The sequence below is a fragment of the Dictyostelium discoideum genome (assembly GCF_000004695.1).
Source record: "Dictyostelium discoideum AX4 chromosome 4 chromosome, whole genome shotgun sequence".
Lineage (NCBI taxonomy): Eukaryota > Evosea > Eumycetozoa > Dictyosteliales > Dictyosteliaceae > Dictyostelium > Dictyostelium discoideum.
In genome coordinates, this window is record NC_007090.3 from 2444575 (window position 1) to 2462074 (window position 17500).

At 21.7% G+C, this 17500-nt stretch overlaps 8 protein-coding genes across 8 annotated transcripts in view; 4 read left to right on the plus strand and 4 right to left on the minus strand.

Annotated features, from left to right (window-relative positions):
* Positions 1–348, plus strand: part of psiM (PA14 domain-containing protein) — a gene marked incomplete at both ends in the record, with an annotated part of 2718 nt that extends 2370 nt beyond the window's left edge. Inside the window, 2 exons of the mRNA XM_633297.1 lie at positions 1–109; positions 217–348. The exon at positions 1–109 is cut by the window's left edge and continues 1196 nt beyond it. Coding sequence (XP_638389.1) covers positions 1–109; positions 217–348 — 241 coding nt within the window. The remainder of the gene's footprint in view (positions 110–216) is intronic.
* A 471-nt stretch (positions 349–819) lies between these two features.
* On the minus strand, positions 820–3265 carry fslA (G-protein-coupled receptor family protein; the record flags this gene model as incomplete). Its single annotated transcript, XM_633298.1, has 5 exons — positions 820–1429; positions 1533–1681; positions 1772–1807; positions 1902–2746; positions 3121–3265. 5 exons carry the CDS (start codon positions 3263–3265, stop codon positions 820–822), a joined length of 1785 nt encoding a protein of 594 aa, XP_638390.1.
* Positions 3266–4169: 904 nt separating this feature from the next.
* Positions 4170–5436, minus strand: DDB_G0284763 (hypothetical protein; the record flags this gene model as incomplete). The annotated part of the gene is made up of 2 exons (XM_633299.1): positions 4170–5171; positions 5254–5436. 2 exons carry the CDS (start codon positions 5434–5436, stop codon positions 4170–4172), a joined length of 1185 nt encoding a protein of 394 aa, XP_638391.1.
* A 667-nt stretch (positions 5437–6103) lies between these two features.
* DDB_G0284765 (hypothetical protein) lies at positions 6104–6718 on the minus strand (the record flags this gene model as incomplete). The annotated part of the gene is made up of 1 exon (XM_633300.1): positions 6104–6718. One exon carries the CDS (start codon positions 6716–6718, stop codon positions 6104–6106), a length of 615 nt encoding a protein of 204 aa, XP_638392.1.
* A 1205-nt stretch (positions 6719–7923) lies between these two features.
* DDB_G0284767 (hypothetical protein) lies at positions 7924–10381 on the plus strand (the record flags this gene model as incomplete). Its single annotated transcript, XM_633301.1, has 3 exons — positions 7924–8076; positions 8174–8404; positions 8492–10381. 3 exons carry the CDS (start codon positions 7924–7926, stop codon positions 10379–10381), a joined length of 2274 nt encoding a protein of 757 aa, XP_638393.1.
* A 1131-nt stretch (positions 10382–11512) lies between these two features.
* aass (aminoadipic semialdehyde synthase) lies at positions 11513–14510 on the plus strand (the record flags this gene model as incomplete). The annotated part of the gene is made up of 4 exons (XM_633302.1): positions 11513–11995; positions 12078–12303; positions 12369–12868; positions 12990–14510. 4 exons carry the CDS (start codon positions 11513–11515, stop codon positions 14508–14510), a joined length of 2730 nt encoding a protein of 909 aa, XP_638394.1.
* A 393-nt stretch (positions 14511–14903) lies between these two features.
* vps24 (SNF7 family protein) lies at positions 14904–15740 on the minus strand (the record flags this gene model as incomplete). Its single annotated transcript, XM_633303.1, has 2 exons — positions 14904–15427; positions 15641–15740. 2 exons carry the CDS (start codon positions 15738–15740, stop codon positions 14904–14906), a joined length of 624 nt encoding a protein of 207 aa, XP_638395.1.
* A 675-nt stretch (positions 15741–16415) lies between these two features.
* The window catches only part of orcF (origin recognition complex subunit 6), a gene marked incomplete at both ends in the record, with an annotated part of 1935 nt that continues 850 nt past the window's right edge, over positions 16416–17500 (plus strand). The window contains 3 exons of the mRNA XM_633304.1: positions 16416–16576; positions 16797–16901; positions 17207–17500. The exon at positions 17207–17500 is cut by the window's right edge and continues 850 nt beyond it. Coding sequence (XP_638396.1) covers positions 16416–16576; positions 16797–16901; positions 17207–17500 — 560 coding nt within the window. The remainder of the gene's footprint in view (positions 16577–16796; positions 16902–17206) is intronic.

Here is a 17500-nt window from a genome sequence, read left to right on the forward strand (position 1 = left end):
TGAAGATTATGATCCAAAACCATTTGTTTGTCAAAAAGCTGCTTTAGTTTCAACTGCTGTTATTGCAAGTGTTGTTGTAGTTGGTGCTGTTGTTTTAGGTGCTGCTATAGTAAGTAATCTTTTTTTTAAAAAAAAAAAAAAAAAAAAAAAAAAAAAAAAAACTCAAATTCTAATACCTTATTTTCTTTTCTTTTTTTTTTTTTTAATTTAATAAAGTTTGCGGGTAAGAAAGGTTATGATGCTTGGAAAACAAGTCAAGGAAATGTTATGGCAGCTTCACAAGCTAATCCATTATATACTCAATCAAGTAATGGAGGTGAAAATCCACTCTATAACTCACCAACATAAATCCAAAAACCTAATTTATAAAATCATGTATTGTTTTAATTTTAATTTTTTTCCAGTCTTATTTTCATAAAAATGCGCCTCAAATATATAATGTACAAAAAAAAAAAAAAAAAAAAAAACAAAAAAAAAAAAAAAAAAAAAAAAAATTAAATTAAAATAACCAAAAAAAATAAACCTTTTTAATAAACATAAAATATAATTTTTTAAAAAAAAAAAAAAAAAAATTGTTTTTATTATTTTATTATTATTTTCTATAAATCATTGGAATAATATTATTGTTAGAAATAAAAATATTAAATGTACAATAGAATATCCTTAATCTTTTTTTTTTTTTTTTTTTTTTTTTTTTTTTTTTATTTAATAATAATTTTATATTACAGTGCTTAATTATACAAAATTTTAAAATAAATAATAATAATAATAAAAATAATAAAGCCAATTTCTTGTTATAAGTTATTTTTGTTGAAAATTTTATAAATCATCATCATCACCACCATTTTTTGAAACTTCAACACTAAACATTGAAGTATTGAATTGATCAGAAGTATTATTTGTTGAAGTATTATTCTTTGTAGTTGAAGTTGCACCAACACTTGAAATTTTAGAACGAATTGCTTTAAAGTATTTATTATTCACAAGATCAGATTCTAAAATTATATTTTTTGAACGAGAATTAATACCATAGAAAATGCAAACTTCAATACCTAACAAACGTAAGAAAAATAAAAATATAAATTGAGTTGCATAAGGTACGGCTTTTGGTAATGGACAACCATCTGATGAACCTGTTGTTTGAACACAAATTACCCAATCTGTAATATTTTGTGTGAATTTCTCTGTATTTTCTTGAACCCAAAAATGATATACAAATAAATAAATATATTCTATAAAAATAAATGAAACTATACCAAATAATCTTGCATTTGCTAATATAATTGAAATTCCTGATCTACCAACATTTTTAAAAACTTTAACAATTTCATAAATAATTAAACAAATTGAAACTGCTCCAATTAATAAACATATTAACATTGGTATCCAAAAACAACCATTTTGAACTGAATTACTCATAATCCAACAACTGTTTTTTTTTTTTCAAAAAAAAAAAAAAACAAAACATCTTAATTAATATTAATTAAAAAATTAAAAATTAATTTTTTTAAGAAAAAAAAAAAAATACAAACCCAACACCTCCAAAACCATATCCATAATCATCCCAAGCTAATGGTACAGTTGTAAATAATAAAGCTAAAGTAAAAATTGCAGCAACAAAATATTTAACAGTAAATGCTGGTAATGATAATTTTTTAATAACTAAATATAAATCAATTGCCTAAAAATTAAAATAATTAAAAATAAAAAATTAATTTTTGATTATAAAAAAAAAATAAAAAAAAATAATAATAATTAAATAAATAAATACCATTGCTGACCAAAACATTGTTGTACAAACTGCACCCTATAATAATTTTAAATAAATATAGTGTTAATAATATTAATTTTACTATAAAAAAAAAAAAAAAAAAAAAAAAAAAAAAAAAAAAAAAACATACCCATTGAAAAATTATACCATTTGCAACACATCTTGAATCATGAATTCTTGCAAATCTACCAGGTTCAGGACAAACTAAAGAATAATCTGGACTTGAAGCGACAATTAAATCTGATAACATACAACACCATAAAGAAAATGATAAACATAAAATACCAATTGTATGTCTATCATGTTTTTTATTTAAAAAACCATATATGAAAATATTGAAAAATATACAAACAAATGAAATTACACCAGTAACTGTTGTTAAATCTTTAAATTGGTACCATTCATTCTCTGTAAAGAATGGTACTGGACAGGGTAATAAACAATCGGAGGTTTCGGTAAGATATTGGTAACCTTTTTTAATATCATCTTCTCTATTGGTTGAATTTCTATAAACTAAAGGATAAACACATGTTTGATTAACAATTACAGTTTCATTATTTGAAATATAGGTACCATTTAAATTACCTGCTTTCATCGTATCAATATTTAAACATTGTAAATCATAATTACTTGGTCCACCCAATGATGAAAGATCAAATACATTTGATGTAACTGGAAATTTATAAATTGTTGGTTCTGTGAATGTACCTGTGCATGGGGTAATTGATTGAGTTCCACAAATACCATTACCATAATCACATGATTCTCTACATGGTCTTAAAGGAATTGCTATAGTTGATGAATTATCTGTTTTTGAAATTGGAACACAAGTTTGGAAATATTGATTACATATTAATCTATAAGTTGATGGAACTTGGCATGTTGATGGGAGCATTGAAAAAAATCCCAACAAACGTTTTATTTCTAATTCTATACTTTCTTGTGTTGTTGTTGAATTAAAAATATAAATTGAATCTGGATTTGAGAAAAAAAAAAAAAAAAGATTTTTTTTAAATTAGATTTTTTAATTTTGGGCAAAAGTGTTTAAAAAAAAAAAAAATTTTATTCATTTTTTTAAATGGGGGAAATTTCAAAAATAACCACAATTATATAATAATCAAAATAAAGGATTAGATATTTAAGTAGATTTTTATTTTGATTATTTTTTTATGATTTTTTTTTTTTTTGGTAAAGGTAAATTTTGTGTATTATCATATAAAATTAAATTAATTGAATTTAATTTAATTTAATAATAAATTTCATTTTTTTTTTTAATAAGATAAAGAGTTTTGGTTATATATAAAAATAAAAAATAAAAAATAAAGTATTAAAAAAATAATAATATTCACCTGTATTAAATAAATATGGGTCACATATGGATGTTATAGTTTTCTTTTGGCAAAATGCATCCGAATTTATTGCTTTTTGTGAATTTACATAATTATAAAAAATAAAAAATATTATAAAAAAAAGTGATTTTCTAATATCCACCATTTTATGTTTATTATATTTTTTTAATTTTAAATTGAATTAAAAAAAAAAAAAAAAAAAAAAAAAAGATTTGGTTTGATTTTTATTTTTATTTTTTTTTTTTTTTTAAAGGAAAATCAGTAAAAAAATAAAAAAAATAAATGTAAATATATTTATAATAAAAAAATATAAAAAAAAAAAAAGGTGGGAAAAGGATTACGGGGTGGGAAAAAAAAAATGATTTGCCTATAAAAAAATAAAAAAAAATTTAAAAAGAGTAAAATTAAAATAAAAAAAAAAAAAAAATAAAAAAAAAAAAAAAATAATATTTGAATAACTATAGGGTTCAGTTTTTACTTTTTTGAAAGATTTTTACCTCGACCGTTGATATTTTTGGTGCTATAATAAAAAATATCTAAAAAACAAAAAAAAAATAAAAATAAAAATAAAAATAAAAAAAAAAAAACAAACAAAACGGTTTTGTTGCACGAAATTGAAAAAAAAAAAAAATGCGTACAACCATATCATCAGTAAACTTCTGGAATAATAAAATATAATGTTTGGTTTATTATTTAAACTCTTTTTTTTTTTTTTGTAATTGTTGTCCTTTATTTTTTTAATGATTTTACCTTTCACTCTTTGTAAAAAATATCTACAAGAAATTATAAATTTAATATCTCATTTAAGAAACATATTTATTGAAAATTAATAATAAAAAAAATAAAAATAAAATGATAATAAAAAAAAATGAAACAATTAATATAAAAATGAAATAATAAAAAATTAATGATAAAATTGTAAAGAAAAAAAAAAAAATAATAAAAATGAAATAATAAAAAATTAATGATAATTTGAAGTGAAGCAAAAGCTTTTTTTTAAAAAACAAACAATAGAAAAACTATTTTGTTTTATTATTATTTTTTTATTATTATAATAATAATGATAAAATAATAAATATAGCAGAGAAACATAATGAAACTTTAATGGTGTTACCAAAAGATGAATCTTTTTCTTTTGGGATTGTTTGATGTAATGATGAATCATAGATATCAGAACCAAGAACAAGATTATTAACTTTTAAACCTGAATGAGTGTTAACATTGATTGAACATTCAACATCAGAGGTTTCACATACAACATTATCTCCAACACAATGAATTGATGGACTTGGAGAAGAACAATTAATGGTACCATTAATATTATCAGTTGAACAAGTTGACCCACCACTTGATGTACACATTATTGGACCATTACCTTTACAATAAATTGGTTGAGGACTATTAACAGTAATACCATTATTTGTTACACTGCATAAAATTTTTGAAGGCTTTGGTGTTTGGGTTGGTGTATGAGATGGTGTTTGGGTTGGTGTATGAGATGGTGTTTGGGTTGGTGTTTGAGATGGTGTTTGGGTTGGTGTATGAGATGGTGTTTGGGTTGGTGTATGAGATGGTGTTTGAGTTGGTGTTTGAGATGGTGTTTGAGTTGGTGTTTGAGATGGTGTTTGAGTTGGTACTTGAGTTGGTGTTTGAGTTGGTGTATGAGATGGTGTTTGAGATGGTGTTTGAGATGGTTGTTGAGTTGGGTTTGGAATTGGACAAGCATATTGACTTTCAATAAAAAAGTTGTAGATACATTTAGGACTTTCACTTAATTCTTTGATTAAGAATCTAACATTTGGGTTACATTTAAATGAATATGTTGAATTTCTATGTCCTGCATTGCCACAACCGGTAGTAGGTTGTTGTTGGGAATTATAGTAGGTAATTTGAATTGTATTATTTGGACTTGGATTAAATAGATAGACTACATTATTAACATTACCAATTTCAAAATTAGACACTCCCTCTGTTTGACATGATTGTGTACCCTCTAAAAGTGTAACATTATTTTCACAAAAAATATTTTTTGAGCATAAATTGAAATTATACTAGTAAAATAGTATGGGTTAATTTTTATTAATTTTAATTAAAAAGAAAAAAAATAAAATAAAATAAAATAAAAAAATTTACAGAATAAATTCCACCAGATACTTGATTATATGGTGCTCTGAAAAAAAATGATTGGTTTTTTAATGGAGATAAATCAATTGTATAATCAGAGTTATTAAAAATACATGAATCTGAAGTTGGACTAGATTTCACACTTCCAACAATAGCAATCAATGAAATAATTAAAATAAAATAATTTTTCATTTTTTATTTTATATTTTTTATTTTTATTTTATATTATTATTATTTTTTTTTTCAATGTTGAAAAAAACAAGAAAAATATTTAATATTAAAAAAAAAAAAAAAAATAAGAAAAAAAAAAAAAGAGTTGTTGTACTGATTAAAATTTTTTTTTTTTTAAAAGTTTTTTATTTCCTCCAATTTTCTTTATTTTTTTTTTTTTTCATAAAACCAAAAATAAAATTAAAAAAAAAAATTCCTAGCTTTCCAAAAAAGCCGTGTTTTAAGAAAATAAAAAAATTAAAGTAAAAAAAAAAAAAGGCCACAAACACCCACCAGCGCCGCACAAAATCACTTTTCACCAAGAAATTTTTACACCCAACCGCTTTTTTTTTTTTTTTTTTTTATTTGCCAAGAATTTTTTACAAAAATTACAATAATTTAAAACCTTTTTTTTTTGTTTTTTCATTTTTCAATTGGCTTTTTTTTTTTAATTCTAGTTCTTAAAATTGAAAGTAATATTTTTTTTTATTATCACAATCTCAATTTAAACTTTGAATAATAATAATTATAATAATAATAATAATAAAAATGAAATAATTGTTGTAAAAAAAAAAAAAAGACTATTTTTATTTTTTTTTTTTTTTGCTTCTATTTTTTTATTTTATTTTTTTTTTTATTTTTTTTTTTTTTAATTAATGCAAGTTGCTTTATATTGAGCATCAAAACATGTAGTTAAATGGTTTGTATTACAGGAATTAGAATTATCACCACAAATTGTGATGTATGGAATTCCTTCTACACAAGTAAATTCTTGAGTTGAACTTTGATTATCATAATCAACTGTTGTACCATTTGTTACAAAAGTAAAGTTTTGATAATTATCAATACTACATGGGTCACCAAAACTACCAGATTTACTCCATACATTAAATTGTAATGAATTTTTTGGTAAATCAGCATTCAATTCAACTAAATAATAACCTTTAAAATAGGTTGAATATTGGCATGTATTAAAATTGAATATCTCTGTAACATAAGGTTTTCCATTTGAACCAAGTACGCTCATCTTGAGTTGATCACTTTTTGTTGATTCAGAGAAATCTAAAAGGTCATAAAAATTTCCAAAAACTTGAATTAAATTTGAATTCATAGATGTCAATTCTGGCATATAACCATAACCAATACCACCACCAACTTGAGTGCATTTTGAATCTCTGAATGGAGTTAATACAATTGTTTCATTTTTTGAAAAAACTGAGTTAATTGAAAAGATTAAAAATATAATTGAAAATAAGAGTTTCATTATTTTTTTTATTTTTTTTTTATTTACTACTTCAAAATGAGCAAGATTTTGAAAGATGGTGGTAAAAAAAAAAAAAAAAAAATTTAATTTATACTAATAAAAAAAAAAAATAAAATAAAATAATAAGGGATGGTTTTCAAAATTGATTGATATTTTTTTTTTTTCTTCACACTATTTTTTTTTCAAAAAAAAAATCTTTAGAACGTTTTTGTACAATGGAACAAAATTTTAATTTATTTTTTTTTTTTTTTTTTTTTGGTTTTGAATTAATATCTTTTTTTTTTAATTTTTTTTTCCACAAAAAATCTTATTTTCAAAGAAAAAATGACCAAGTGTTTTATTTTATTTTTATTTTTTTAGAATCTGGATTAATTCCAAAATAATAACAGTTTGGAATCCACCCAGATGACATGGAATGAAGATATTTATAATAATTGGTTCAAAAATATTTTCGTTTGACTTTTTTTATAACTTTTTTTTTTTATTTTTTTATTTGTAGTATTTAAAAAATAAACAACTTATAATAATAAAATTTTTTTTTTTAAATAATCTAAATGAAAAAATTGTTAGAAAAAAAAAAAAAAAAAAAAAAAAATAAAGAATATTATAAATTAACAAAAACAATTATATTTTTATTTTTGTTTTTATTTTTTGTTATGTTTTTTGACAAACCAATTATGGTTTTTATTTTTGTTTTTATTTTTGTTATGTTTTTTATTTTAGTAATACCTTTATTTTATTTGTTTTTTTTTTATTTTTTTTTTTTATTTAATATTTTTTTATTTTGTCCTTTTTGATACCAGGAAATTAAGATTAATTGTCAATAGATCTTGAATATTTTATATTCAAAAAATTAATCTTCGAAGGTGCCTTATATTTTCAGAAAATTTAAAAGTTGGATAGGCTCCGTCTTTTTAAGGTTTTAATGAGGAATAAAGCATTTCTGTACTTTTGTATTTTTCATATTCAGCCGTGCTATCATAAAGTCCTTCATATGAGGCACAATAATTAAAATCATACTGGAAATTCATATTTTTTTTGCTTTTCCCCAAGGTGTAATTTTTTTTATTTTTATTTTCACTTTTGCCGCGCTGTTTTTTTTTTTTTTTTTTATTTCAGATATTTTTATTTTCAATTGTTTTATTTTTATTTTAACTTTTAACGCACTGTTTTTTTTTTTATTTTTTTTTTTTATAAATAAAAAGATGAAATATGGGGTTAAATATGAAATTGATCAATCTATTCCAAACGATTTGCCTGATTTTCCATTTATAGATGAAAAAGATTATCCATCTGAACGATGGGAAATTACACTAAAAGATCAAGACACAATAATATTTTCTTTTAATTTTCTTTATGTTTGTATTTTATATTGAAAACAAAAAATATATCAATTAAAAATAAAATGTCAAAATTATTAATAATAATAATAATACCATTTGAAACAATAATTAGATTGGGAAATTTTTAAATGAAATTAAGAGATATTGTAAAAACAGAATAATTACTTTTGAAACAAACATTCCAAAAGAAAATAATTTTTATTTATTATATCATTTTATTATTTGGAAAAATAAAAATAATTGGTGTGAAGATTCCAAGGTTTTAATCTTTAAAAACTCAATGATATTTATTTTTTGTGAAACTCGAATTAAAATTGATATTGATAATAATGAAATTATAATTGTAAGTTATTAATAACAAAAAAAAAAAAAAAATTATTATTATTATTATTATTATTATTATTATTAACTAACTTTTTTAGTATTAAAGAAAAGTAATCCAAAAACAGATACAACTTTAGAATTAAAAATGAGTAAATTTTTAGAAAATTTAAAAGAAAAACCATTGCAAGTAAAAAATTATTATTATTTTTTCACAATACTTTCTAAAGTTTCAAACTCTGTACTTATTAATGATGATGGTTTCGATATTTGGATTTATTCATTAGAGTATCCATTATTTATAATTGCAAAGAATGGTACAGGTAAAACTAGATTTTTAAAAAAGGTTTTCACAAACTCTGGGATTCTTAAATGTAAACAATCAATTTATTTGAATGAATTTATGGTTTTATCATTTAGTAATGGCGTAAATAATGAAGAGGTTAAATTCTTTGAAGAGTTTTTAAATGTTTATAAAGCACATTCGATGTTATCAACTCTAAATAATAAAGGATTCTTAACGAAATATATATGGAATTCAATTAATGAGGTATTAAAATCGAATAATTTACCTTTCTCATTATTACCATCGGATTTAAAGAGTGATAGATTATTATTTAAAATGGATGATGTAACACTTTATTACCATGATTTATCATCCGGTGAAAAAACATTATTTATAGTGTTTGCTTTAATTGTATTCTATCAAGATAATTATTCAGGTATTGCTGATGAAGAAGTTTTGTTATTATTAGATGAAATTGAAACAACATTGCATGCTCAATCATTAAGAGTTTTATTTAATGCAATTCATAAACAAAGAAATAATTTGAAAATTATAATGTCAACTCATAATTCAACATCATTAAGAATTGCATCAGAGTATGGTTTTCATTATTATTTATTAGAGAAATCTTTAACCATATCGGATGGAAATTCTGTAAAAATTAAAGAATTAAAATCACATGAAAATGCAATTAGCTATGTTAGTGATGGAATGTTATCAGTTGTAGATAGTTCAAAACTTGTATTTGTTGAAGACGACGATGATAGTAAATTCTATGAAATTGCATATAAAAAACTATTTAATTATCCACACACAACTAGATTAGTATTTTGTAATGCTGGTATAAAAAATAATAGTCAACATGATCTTAATCAAGTATCATTAATATTAAAGAAAATGGATGGAAATGATGAAAATGTCAAATCCATTCAAAAATTAATTAATACCCTAAAAGAAACAAATACAATCGGTGGTAAAACATCAGTTAAAGAAAAGGTTAAATTACTATCTGAAAAATCAGTTACTGAAGAATCATTCAGATTAGGTAATTCTCAAATCATTGGTTTATTAGATAAAGATGATGGTAAAAATGAAGGTGAATTTTTAATAACAATTGATTACTATAGTTATGAGATGTTTTTATGTTCTCCTTTAGTATTATTTTATATGATAAAAAATGAATTTTTAAAAACATCTCCAGATTCACATTTATCAACAATAACAACAACAACACCATCATCACAAGAAATAAATACAAATTTATCACAACAAGATATGGTTTGTTTTGTTATTGAAAAGTTAATTGAAAAAGAAGTTGAAACTAAAAATAGAGAAACAAATAAAACTTGGAAAGAATATTTGGATATTTTTTATGAAGGTATACGTTCAACAACATTGTTTGATGTAAAATTAGAAAACCAAGCAATAATCAAAGTACCTGAAATTTTTATAAATGGATTTGGTAAAAAAGGAAAAGGTCATAATCTCTTTGATACTTTGGTTAGAATATTTGCATTTGGATTAAATATGCAAGAATCCACTGAAAAATTAAAAATAAAAACACTTGAAGCTTTTGAAAAAATGTCAACTGATAATATTCCATCATGTTTAAGAGATACATTTTTAAAAGTAATGAATTACTCTTTAAAAAAAATTACAAATAATAACAATAATAATAATAATAATAATAATAATAATAAAATAAAAAATTAAAATTATTGATTACATTATTATTATTATTATTTTTTTTTTTTTTTTTTCTTTTTTTTTTTTTTTTTCTTTTCAAAAAAAACATAATTAATTATTATTGATCAATAAAATATTCTAATTTAATTAAGAATTTTTAAAAAAAATCTTTTGTTTCTGGAAAGTATATTTTGGTAGAGAATCTTTAGAAGATAAAAAGAAAAAAAAAATTCAAAATAAAATTCCAATTTGGTTTTATTTCAATAATTTATTTATTTTTATTTATTTTTTTTTTTTAAAAATAGTAATAATAAAAAAGAAAAAAATAAAGTATGGGTGCTTTTAGAAAAAAAATAAGAAATAATTAAAAAAAATTAAAAAAAAATAAAAATAAAAATAAGAAAAAAATGGTTTTAAGATTATTATAATAATCTTTTTAAAGATGATGACGCCCCTGTGGGCTGGTCGGTCGGTGGGAAATTATAATATTTTTTATTTTTTTTAATTTTTTTTTTTTTTTTGAAATTTCAATTTAAACATCATCAAAATACCTTTTTTTTTATTAATTTTTTATTTTTTTTTAATTTTTTTATCTTTTTTTTATTTTTTTTTAATTTTTTTTTTTATTTTATTTTGTTTTTTTTTTTTTTTTTTTTAATTTTTTCCTTTGTTCTTCATACACAAAAAAGAATTTAAAATAATCTTTAAACAGAAAAAAAAAAAAAAAAAAAATAAAATTAATATAAAAAGGTATTTTAATTTCTCAATTCTTTTTTTTTTTATATTACATTTTATAATAACTAAAAATATCAAATTATAAGATATTATTATAAATGAAATAGATTTAAAATAAAATTTTATTTTACAATAAAAAATAATAAAATTAAAAATAAAAATAAAATAAATAATAATAATAATAAAAAAAAAAAAAAAAAAATAAAATAAAATAAAATAAATAAAAAAAAAAAAAAAAAAAAAAAAAAAAAAAAAAAAAAACTAACACACTGACATACCACATTCCCACAGACGATAAAATTATATATATATAAAAAAATAATAATAATAATAAAAAAAGAGAAATAAGAAATAAAAAAATAAAAAAACAATCTTTTTTTAAAAATAACAGTTAATAAAAATAATAATAATAATAATAATAAAATGACAAAAGTTTATTCATTAGGTATTAGAAGAGAAGATAAGAATCGTTGGGAAAGAAGAGCACCATTAGCGCCATCCCATGTTGAAGAATTAGTTAAAAAAGGTATTAAAGTTATTGTTCAACCATCAACTCTTAGAAATTATCCAAATGTTTTATATGAGAAAGCAGGAGCAATCATTCAAGAGGATTTAAAAGAGTGTGATGTAATTGTAGCAGTAAAAGAAGTACCAAGTGAATATTTATACAATGATAAAACCTACATTTTCTTCTCACACACCATCAAAGCTCAACCATACAATATGGCAATGTTGGATGAAATTAACAAAAAACGTATTCGTTTAATCGATTATGAACGTATCACTGATGATCAAAATAGAAGATTAGTTCGTTTCGGTTCTTTTGCTGGTTATGCTGGTATGATTGATATGCTTCATGCATTAGGTGATCGTTTATTAGCAAAAGGTTTTTCAACACCATTCTTGGTAAGTTATTGTTATTAAATTTATAAAAAAAAAAAAAAAAAAAAAAATCATATTTACTAATAATTAAAATTTTAAATTATAGCATGTTGGTTATTCATATGTATATTCAAAACTTGAAAGTGCAATGGAAGCAGTTAAAGCAATTGGTGAAGAGATTTCACAAGTTGGTTTACCAGATGACCTTTTACCATTTACTTTTGCTTTTACTTCAGATGGTGCTGTATCACAAGGTGCACTTAAAATCTTTAAATTATTACCACATAAAATGGTTACACCAGATGAAATGGTTGAATTAGTTAAAAATAAGAGTAAGTTTTAATAATAATAATAATTATTGATTTATTTATTAATTTATTAATTTATTTTTTATTAGAGGGAGAAAGAGGTATTTTATATGGTACAATTATTACATCAGAACACATGGCAGCACCAATTGATCCAGAAAAGAAATTTAATAAAGCTGAATATTATGCAGATCCAAGTAAATATAAACCAATCTTTTGTGAGAAATATGCACCATACATATCATGTATTATCAATTGTATGTATTGGGATGCCAAATATCCACGTTTAATCACAATTAGACAAATGGAAGAATTGGTTGAAACTAACAATAGTAGATTGATTGGTGTTGCTGATATCTCTGCCGATGTAAATGGTTCATTGGAATTCTTAATGACAACCACTTCAATCGATTCACCACTTTATATCTATGATCCAAGAACTCAAGAAGTTCATGATCCAACCACTGATCAACAATATATGTATCGTGATGGTATCTTATTTTTAGCAGTTGATAATTTACCAACTGAATTCCCAAAAGAAGCAACTCAATGGTTTGGTGATCATCTTTTAAAATTTATGGAACAAGTTGTATGTATTAATATTTAAAACAAAAAATAATAATAATAATAATAATTTATTATTTAATAATAATAATAATAATTAAATTAACTTTAAATTTTTATTTTATTTTTTTATTATCATATGATAGGTTAAATCAGATCCAAAATTACCATATGAAAAAATGACAGATATTGCACCAGAAATGAAAAGAGCAATTATTACATGTCATGGTTCATTAACACCACCATTTGAATATATTACTGAACTTAGAAAGAAGAGAGAAGAATTAACAACTAGAATTTTAATTTTAGGAGCAGGTTCAGTATCATATCCAACCATTTCTTATTTAGCAAGAAATCCAAGTCATAAATTGACAGTTGGTGATGTTTCAATTGAACAATCAAAGAAGGCAGCATCCTATGATCCAGAATGTCAAACTGTAGTTATCGATGTTAATGATCAAGAGAAATTGGATGAAATTGTAAAGAGACATAGAGTTGTTGTGAGTTTACTTCCAGATGAACTCACAATATTGGTAGCCAAATCATGTATTCGTCAAAAGAAACATATGGTTTCACCAGGTTATATGAGTAGCGAGATGGAAGCACTCGATAAGGATGCCAAAGAAGCTGGTATCACTCTCTTGAATGAAATGGGTTTGGATCCAGGTATCGATCATTTGGAAGCTTGCAGAGTCATTAACGATGCCACAAACAAGGGTGGTAAAGTCAGAACTTTTGTCTCTTGGTGTGGTGGCTTACCTGCACCAGAATCATCCGATAATCCATTGGGCTATAAATTCACTTGGTCACCAAAAGAGATTATCTCTGGTGTTACCAATGATAGTAAATTCCGTCGTGATGGTCAAGATATCTACATTCCAGGTAGTGAGGTCTATAAAAGAGTTCAACCAGTCGATATCTTCCCAGCATTGTCATTAGAAGGTGTACCAAATAGAGATTGTCTTCATCTTACCAAGACCTATGGTATTGAGAGTGTAAATACTCTTTTCCGTGGTACCATCCGTTATAAAGGTTTCTGTCAAGTCATGGAAGCTGCCGTCGAAATTGGTCTATTGGATACCACTAGCAAATCACATCTCGCCCCATCCGCCCCACCAATGTCATGGAATCTCGCAATGCGTCATATCTTACCAATTCCTCAAAGTGAAGGTATTCCAACTCAAGAACTTTTAAGAAGAAAACTTAGAACTAGAAGAGGTTATCCTTCAAAAGGCTATGACGATGATAAGATTACCTATATCCTTTACGTCTTTGAGTGGTTAGATATCTTTAGTGAAAAGAATAATGTCGCTCAATGTGGTAACTATTTCGAAGCTTTCACAGAGTTATTGAAAACTAAACTCAATCTCTTACCATCAGAAAGAGATTTAATCATTTTACATAATGTCGTTGGTATCGAATGGGATGGTGGTAAACATGAAACTAAAACTTCAACACTCGTTTACTATGGTTCAAAAGATCAATCTGCTGTTAGCACTGTAGTTGGTTTACCAGTTGCTATCGCAGCTGAATTATTGGTTGAAAATCAAATTAAAGAAGTTGGTGCAATTAGACCAATCACTAAAGAATTTTATAAACCAATGTTAAAATCACTTCATAATGAAGGTATTTCTTTTATTCATAGAAGTGAATTTGATAAAATTTAAATTAAAATTTTAATTTAAAAAAAAAAAAAAAAAATGTATCCTAAAAAAATAAAAAAAAAAAAAAGTAATAATAATTTTATATTAATATTACTGTTTCAAAAAAAAAAAAATAAAAAAATAAAAAAATCTATTTCTGTTTATTTTTTTTTATTTATTACCAAAAAAAAAAAAAATTTATTTCTGTTTTTTTTTTTTTTTTTTTTTTTTTTTTGATTATTAAAAAATTTATTTTTAGTTTTTTTTTTTTATTTTTATTTGATTGGGGTATTTATACAAAAGGTGTGTTATTTTGGAATTAAGAATAAAAAATAAATAGCAAAGTTTTTGTTTTTTTTTTCTTGATTTTAGGGGTTTTCTTTTTTTTTTTTTTTTTTTTTTTTTTTTTTCAAAATTTTAAGATTTTAAAGCTTTCAAACGATCAAGTAATTCACTATCTTCTTGTTTTTCTTGAACAACTTCTTCTTGTTGATGAGTTTCTAATGGTGCTGAACTAACTTGTGGACCAGATACTAAAATCTCATCCATAATTTTATTAACTTCCATTTCTGCTTCCTCTTCAAGATCTTCACCTTGCATATCGAATACATCAGAAATCATCTCTTCCATTATACCTGCTTTTGTCATCTCTGAACCCATTGCCATCATAACTTTATTTAGTTCGGGTAATTTAATGAGATCATTCATCATTTTCATAATCTCTGTTGATTTTGCTAAATTTCCTTGAACTTTTGTCATTGCTAAATTACTTTGTAATTGCATTGATACTGAATTCATTTGTGCTTTTGCTGTATATATTCTTTCTTTTGCTTTTCTACTATTTACAATCTCTTTTGCTAATGTTTTTGCACTCTTTTGATCTCCTGCTTTAACTCTTTCTTTAATCATTCTAACTGTTTTCTTTTCTTGCATATCAATTGCTTTATTATTATTATTATTATTATTATTATTATTATTATTATTATTATTATTATTATTATTATTATTATTATTATTATTATTATTATATATAAAAAAAAAATAAAAAACAACAATTGGTTAAAATTATTATATTTTTAACATATTATAATATGTAATAATTTTTATATTATTTTTTTTTTTATTTTTGAAGTTTTAAAAAAAAAAAAAAATACCTCTTAATTGAGTATCTAAACCTCTATCTTCTCTTCTTAATTCTCTTTTCCATTTCTTTACTAACTCCTCTGGAGTAGGTTTCTTTAAAAAACTAAACATTTTATTATTAGTTTATTCTTAATCGTTTATATATGTGAGAAAAATTAAAAAATAAAAAAAAAAAAAAAAAAAAAAAAGAAAAAAAAAATTAATTAAAAATTTGAGATACATTTTTTCCTCATAAAAAATTTTATTTTTTTTTATTTTTATTTTATTTTTTTTTTTTTTTAAATTTTCAAAACATAAAACCCTTGTTGGTTTGTTTTTTAAAAAAAAATAAAATAAAAAGTGATAATAAAAAAAAAAAAAAAAAAAAAAAAAAAATCCAAAAACAAATCAAAATTAAATAAAAAAAAATTGGAAGATTAAATAAAAAAAAATAATTTGTTTTTTTTTTTATTATTTTTTTTTTTTTTTACTAAAAAAAAGTTATAAAACACATTTTGGAAATAATTTTTTGATGGGAGCTTCCACTTCGACTCTTTTTTTTATTTTTTAATTTTTTTTATTTTTTGAATTTTCTAGTGCGGATGAACAAAATGAGAAGCTTCTCAGTTTTTATATGAAAAATATAATCCAATAACACAGCGGTGTGCGCGCTTTTGTGAAAAAAAAAAAATAAAAAAATTCTCTTCACTTTTTTTTAAACCCAAACACCAATTTTTTGAAAAAAAAAAAAAAAAAAAAAAAAAAAAAATAATAATAGTAATAATAAAAACTATATAATATTATATAATGGATATTGAAGATGTAATGAATAAATTATCATTAAAAAATAAAAAAGTTTTAAATAGATCATCAGAATATTCAAGACTAATTAAAGTTAAAAGACCGATGGGCTTGGGTCCTCTTGAAATGTGTAAACCTGGCGCTTGTATTTTTGTTGCCTGTAAAGAGTTTGTATACAATTTAAAACCTTTTTCTATTTTTATTTTTATTTTCATATTAAAAAAAAAAATAATAATTAAAATAAAAATAATTATAATAATTATAATAATTATAATAATAATAATAATAATAATAATAATAATAATAATAATAATAATAATAATTTACAAATATTTTAATAAATAATAAATATTAAAATTTTTTTTTATTTTTTTATTTTTTTTTTAGACTATCAATAGAATTAAATAAAAGCCAATTAGTAAGAGTTCTTGGAACAAATGATAAATTATTTGAACAATCAATTCTTGCTTTGTATACAATTTTAGGTAAAAAGTAAGTTTAATAATAAAAAAAAAACAAAATAAATATATTTTTTTTTTTTTGGAAAATAAAAATAAAAAATAAAAAAATAAAAAATAAAAAAAACTTGGAAATTAATAAAATTTTATAATTATAAAATAAAACAATTATTATTATTATTATTATTATTATTATTATTATTATTATTATTATTATTATTATTATTATTATTATTATTATTATTATTATTATTATTATTATTATTATTATTATTATTATTATTATTATTATTATTATTATTATTATTATTGTTATTATTATTATTATTATTATTGTAGAAGACCACCTTATTCAATAGTAGAAATTTCAAATACATTTAAATTAAATTCAACAATTTGTGAATCAAGTGAAAATTTATTAAAACTATATAGAACTAAAATATTAGGTGGTATTGAAGAAGTTCAAAGTCAATTTACCAATATTGATGATGGTATATTTTCAGCGGCATCAGTTTATATTATGACACAACAACATTCAATAAATATTGATCATACTCTATTACTTAGTTTGGTTGATTGTTCACAAGAAACATTTCAAAGGGCAATGAATGCAATTACCCAATGTTGTTATCA